General features: G+C 35.2%; 1 protein-coding gene across 2 annotated transcripts in view; it reads left to right on the top strand.

Moving 5' to 3' along the window:
• Nucleotides 1–5874, top strand: part of LOC113206151 (protein couch potato-like) — a 28560-nt gene extending 22686 nt beyond the window's left edge. For both annotated transcript variants that reach the window (XM_052273719.1, XM_052273720.1), the window contains exon 8: nt 98–5874. In XM_052273719.1, coding sequence (XP_052129679.1) covers nt 98–155 — 58 coding nt within the window. In that variant the 3' untranslated portion in view covers nt 156–5874. The remainder of the gene's footprint in view (nt 1–97) is intronic.
• The last annotated feature ends 399 nt before the right edge of the window (nt 5875–6273 follow it).

A 6273-nucleotide genomic window follows, 5' to 3' on the forward strand; every position in this document is an offset into this window, starting at 1 on the left:
TCTCTCTCTCTCTCTCTCTCTCTCTCTCTCTCTCTCTCTCTCTTCGTGTGTATTTTTAACTCGAGTGGCTAACTCTGCCGTGTTTTCATTTTTGCAGGGATCCAAACTTGCGGAAAATGGACAACATCAACAGCTATTTGCAGCTCAGCACGTAAACTGGCGGAGGTTGCTGGCAATCCAGTAGAGATATTACAAAATTAATTAACAATTAATTAGTGGGCTTGGCTGAGCCTGGCTGATGTAGGCCTCGATATTTCTTTACATTCCATTAATTACTTATTTCCAAAACCAATCCAAGCCAAAGGTGCCCATATGAATCCCTGATATCTCAAGAAACTGTGAGTCTTGAAGGAGCAAATTCGGGAAAAATATTTGGTAATTTTGTTTTACAGATTAATGAAACATGCCATTAGCATGATACATGCTATGCTGGCAAACTGATAAAATGCATTTTAGGAGGCATTTATGTACAATCTTGTTAATGAAGACTTTATTTTTATTCCCCTTATATTTTGAGAAACATTAGGTTTTTGTTTTAATCTGCCCATAAATACATTTTAGAGTTATGTTTTGCTTTTGATCAGTCAAATGTTTCATATTTTGCTGAGTTTCATTATCTGGTGATTGCATTTAGCATTAAATGAGGCAAGGGTGAATCAAATGAATTGAGCCTTAAAGTAGGTTAAGAAAGCTTTTTGAAGTGTTAGACATTCTATTAACACAAACTAATTTATTTGTTGATTTATTCGTGTTTGACTTTTTATGTAGGTTTGTTCAGTGATGGATAGCAATAAACCAAATTACCTTGCGGGCGGGCTGGGCTGATAGAGGGAGTCCATTGCTGGCATCTAATTTTATCTCCTTGTACCAAAGCAATGCCATGGGGACTTCTTCTCCTGCCCCAAGGCAACCGTAATCATTATGATAGGAACAGTATAACTAAATGTCTAGTAGTGTTTGATGATTGGCAGGTTTTATAATATTTCTGCTGTGCCGTTCCTGAGAATTTGAATTGTTCAGTGTTAGCTGCTTACATTGTTACGAGCCTCTCTTGTAGTTTATTATAGCAGTATTTCTCTCAGAGATCTCAGTGAAAACAGTTCATTCAGAATTGACGGGACAGCGTATTGTTAGTGTATCTTTCTCAATTGTGAGCAATTATTTAAAGGGTGGAAGGTTGAACAAAATGTTTTTACAGTCCATTCTCTCAATATTGCCCAAATGGTACTGTAAGTAGACTGACCATTGCTTGTTTCTATTGGACAATGGCAAAGTGCAGCTACATTGAGACACTGTGGTTACTGCAGTAAACAATGCGTCTTGATCGGTCTGGCTCGTGAGAAGTTGAAATTTGAACTGCAATAAGGTTCTGTTGTTACGTAGTACCAGTATTGAAGTATGGATCCTTCATGTATTAATATTGTTATGCATATGAAGTCAGTGTCGACCATTCTGGTTTTATTAATGAGAAAAAGAAGTTGTGTGTCTGGCAGAGCTGGATTGAAATCTACTAACTGGAATACTGCAGGAGCCTCATGTCTCTGTCTTCTGCATCATTGACAGGCATAACTTTTTATGTAGAAATATATATTATATGCTCTGTGTTGATTTCTGTTTGAAACAAATTTAGTAGAAACTTTTATGAGAGTAATATTTATTGAATTTAGTAGTCGCTTTGTGTGTGCAAGGTTGATGTGATATTTCATAGAATAATGATAAATTGTATGGACTGCACATACCTAGAAGCTGAATTAGATATGGATTGGGAGACCCCCATACATCAGTTTCTATTATCAGAGAAGGAAATGTATCTCAAAAGAAGATTACTAAAGCAAGGGATGCAAAGATATGTAATGCCATGTTAATATCAGCTCTAGTATGTCAGCCCTTTCTGTTTACGTGCTCTGTGTGGTAGTAGGTGTTAAATTTGCTGGACAAAGGGCAAATAAACAGAAGTTTTTCTTTATGCCCATAAAGTGTCAGTAAACTTAACACAATGATGCCAGCACAGGTATGTGAAAGTTTCCGTCCATTTTTTTGTCTTTAAAATAAGAAAGACGTTACGCAGCTCAAAGCTACAGGGGCGATCCTTGTTGTGGGGCACACTGGGGATTGCAGAAAACACACATATCAGCTTAAATTAAGAAATTTAGGTAAATTTGAATTATGAGATCCGAACCTATTTGTTGTTTGTGTAAACATGACTTGTTTAGCAATGCTAATTGTATCATGAAATTATTATCTATTGCTACTTGTAATGTAATAAGAGGATCAATTACAAAGGCTCCTTTTTATGTTTAGTTGTACACAGAGACATGCAAACAGTGAGAACTTTAATGCTCATTGTGTACCTGTGTGTAACCCCTTACCTGTCTAAGAGATGCTTGTTTTGTTTGTAAGCATTTTCAATGAAAACCAAAGTTGTACATAGCTTTTAAAGATGATGCATGATAAGTAGAATACTTGGACAGATATGTCTGCTATGTTTTTTAATTACTCTGATTTCTTCATTTTCAATACTAGTGGCTCTCTTTTTCAAAGTTTATATTCTGGAATACGCATAGTCTTTTGCAATATCTGGTTATCATGATTTTTCATGACAGCAGATAAGGAAAAATTACTGCTTTGCCTAAGTAGTACCCCAGTGCTCAGAGAGCATTGTGATAACTCATTGAGATTTAATGTGGAATTATTCATCAACAATTACGTTCTGCAGAACATAGCATTTTCTTCAGATAACTCTTTGCATCTCTATGATGTATATTTCGACACACTTTTTCCTAGACAGTTGTAATGTCAAGAGTCACAGTGGCCCAGGCCTGGGTGGGAAGCAGCTTCTAAATTTTGTTACCCCTGTGTCATTTTTGTCAGACTCCTCGTACAGCTGTTGTAGTAGGAAGACCATGCTTTCCCTTTCATGTCTCTGTGTGCACTTCTTATTTCCCTTCCTTCTCAATGCAATTTATGGGGCTCAAATAATTAGACTAAAGTGTTAATTATTTTTAATATTCCAACAAATTTTTTGGAATTGCTGAACTTTTCTTTAAATTTTTAATTTTCTAATGTTATTTATCAATTATGTTGTTAATTCAAAGTTATAAATTGAAACAAAACAATTCCCTTTGCAAACTCCATGTGTAGTAGAGAATGAAACATTTATCATATGTATTACAATCTTTGAGTGATATATGACATGTTTGAGTAGATCTTGTCAAATTTAGATGCAGAAAATGTTTTTCAGCCATAATCAAGTAAACCCAACTGTTACTTTTTTAATTGTTATGTTCTGTGATGAGGCAGAAAGACATCATTGGAAGTTTGAGTCAATTCAAACAGGCAACTAGCAATAATAAAGTCAACTGCACTTCTCATGTGAGATGCTCTATTTTGAATCCGTATGGAGTTCTGACTGAACCTGAGCACCGAGGAAGTCAGATAATTTAGATTCAACCAATTCTACATTCAAAAGTATTTGAATGCTCTATTTTACTATTAATATTTGAACCATTCTATTAAGATTAGTGTGCAGATAAGGATAAGCATTGATTAACTGTCAAGTGTACTAGCGGATGATGTGAGTAAGGTCGATCTCAATTGTTTGTTGTTTATAGTTTGAGCCCCATAATGCAGATTTCCTCAATGTTATTTCTAAGGAAACTTTTTTTAACTCTTAAATGGAGCTATGTGATATAATCTTTAAAACTATAACCACTCACGCCTTCTGATGAGCCAGCTTTAGGTACTAGAACATAAAACACCAGTTTCTAAACATATCATGATCTGTGCCCCTTTTGATGAGACATCATAAAATTTTAGTAATGTTAAAGCAAAGTTTGATATATATATGACATGAGAATTTACAAAACAAATCTTTTTCAAATGTTTAAGGGTTTTGTGTATTTCTATCAATGAGTACTTATTACTTTTACTCTTTACTATAAATGTATGATTTTTAAGTTTGTTACTAAAAGAGTTGACATATCATTGTTCAACAGTGTAACATTGTGCATGTCCAAAATGTATGTGTCTGGTTTAGGTATTTATGCCACACACATGTTGTGCGCTCAGATGTCTATCTAGGAATTAAAATCAAGTCAATTTTTGCATTTCAGTTTTGCACCCAGCCATTTCTTGAAGAAACAGCTTTCAGTCATAATACCAGTGTTCACAACTGATATTAAATGACCAGCCCTATGTGTGTGTGAGCAATTTGAGTGACTGTGAGTAAAAAACTGCAATACATTGCTGTATCAAAACCAAATGGATGAGCTTTGATGGGTCGTCAATCATTCCTGTTATGTAGAATTAACTTGACAGGAAGTCTTCTTCCTCTTCTCTACAGTTGTTAGTTTTTGTGTGGCGTTATTATTGTAGGAGTAAAATGTAATTACATTTTTTGTAATTATAAGGTTTAAACCAAGAAAATAAGGAAACTAAAGGGTTGGTGTGCATTGAAACGGATGTTGAAACATTCATAGACAATCTCCCTGGTTGATTTGACAATTGCGAAAATATTTGCTTAATTTAAGGATCGTTAACTGTACTATTCCAAAGATGAGCTAGATTTCCACCAAAATGGAAAGTTACCTGTGTGATAAGTCTGTAAAAGCAGAATTTGCCTTCAATAACCATATCACTAATTGTTAACTTTACAATTGACAGATCACCACATGTTGTCTATGAGGTTTGGAAGACTTAGACAATTACTATTTTTTTTCCTCTCTCGACTACTCTTTATGTATTTGCGGTGCCACCTAGTTCTATCAACAGAAGGGCCAAGTTCTAAATAGCTATTTGAGGCAAACAAACATCACATATTACGAATGCAGAAGTAAACTGTTTTGCTTTTGAAGGAAGCACGCAAGGGTTTCTATAAAATCTGTGCCTTTTTCTGTTTTTCTTGCCATGAACAAGACCTCTTTTTTCCAAAACAACTGAATAAAGGTTGCTCATTGTTGATTTTTAACTAGTGTGGCCCATGATTTTTCTATCTTGACTTACCTAGAGTAATGACTGAGTTGACTTGAGTGGGATTCCATAAAGAAGTGTTCTGTTATCTTTTCATTGAGGATAATTTAAGTGGTTTTCTAAAGCATAGATATATTAATATATTTTCATTATTTTAGGAGTAAAAATTTGTCAGTTATTTTTATTAAAAACAATATGCGGCCCCATATCGTTAGTTTTTCTTTGATAACATTTATAGTCGTGAGAGAGAAGTCATAGTGTATGTATAAAGTCTGTATGGCAAACTGAAGTAAACCAATTCGAGACAGATGATTCCCATATTGCTGTTTTTGCTTATTCACAGGGCGCAATGTGAAAATGCTTGACATCCTTGCAAACTTTCTTCATTAACGTAAATTAATAATTTACTCTCTCTTAAGAACAATTTTTCTTGATACTTCTCTTTGTATTCCTCCAAGTTCACCTGTTAATTTTCACACAGTTGTTTGCATGCGCCCTGCATGTATAAAGAAAATATCATCCAACTTGTTAACATTAATTATGGTTATCAGTCGTTACCATGACTCTACCAAAATGTTCGGTTATGATCTAGTTGTAAAGTAGAATCATTCAGAGAAACAACAGCAAATGGTTTTCTGAGGAAGTTGTGTACCACAAGCTTAGCACAGTCAGAGTCATGAGCTAGTCACCACGTTATGGCATAATTGTGACCAACACCATCCTCTCAACGTGATAAAGAAGAAAACAGAAACTACTGTTTCCTCAACAATTCAAATTTTTGATTTTGTGTGGTAAACTGTGGCCCAGGAAAGAACATAACTGGCAAATCTGATTTGTGTTTTGAATTTCAAATCAGATCTCTGTATAGGGTCCAAAGAAGGAATAAATACTGTCTGTGTAAAGATATCAGCAGTCTATTACTTGTCATCTTCCTCCTCTTGCACAGCACCGAAACTGAAAACAAAAAAATTAAGAACTCCAGAGTCGGCTTAGTCCAACGGTAGAAAATCCTTTTTCGGGCATTATTTGTATGATATCCGACGCCCCCAGAGTGTAAGCAGAAACCATAGACTTTGCTCTGCTCATAATCTCTGACAACCCAATAAACACGAAAAACAGTCATTTGGAGTCATTTTACTGGTTTTCCACCTTATACTGGATAACTTTCTGCACAAATTTTGTCTGGGCAGTGAAACTTTAGCCAGAAGTCACTAACTTTTACGTGAAAAATGAGTCAAATGACTCCAATAATCGTCTTTCGACTTTATTGGGGAGGCGAAAGGCCCCCGACGCACGCGGGGGGGG

The sequence above is a fragment of the Frankliniella occidentalis genome, unplaced genomic scaffold (assembly GCF_000697945.3).
Source record: "Frankliniella occidentalis isolate FOCC.00 unplaced genomic scaffold, Focc_3.1 Scaffold295, whole genome shotgun sequence".
Lineage (NCBI taxonomy): Eukaryota > Metazoa > Arthropoda > Insecta > Thysanoptera > Thripidae > Frankliniella > Frankliniella occidentalis.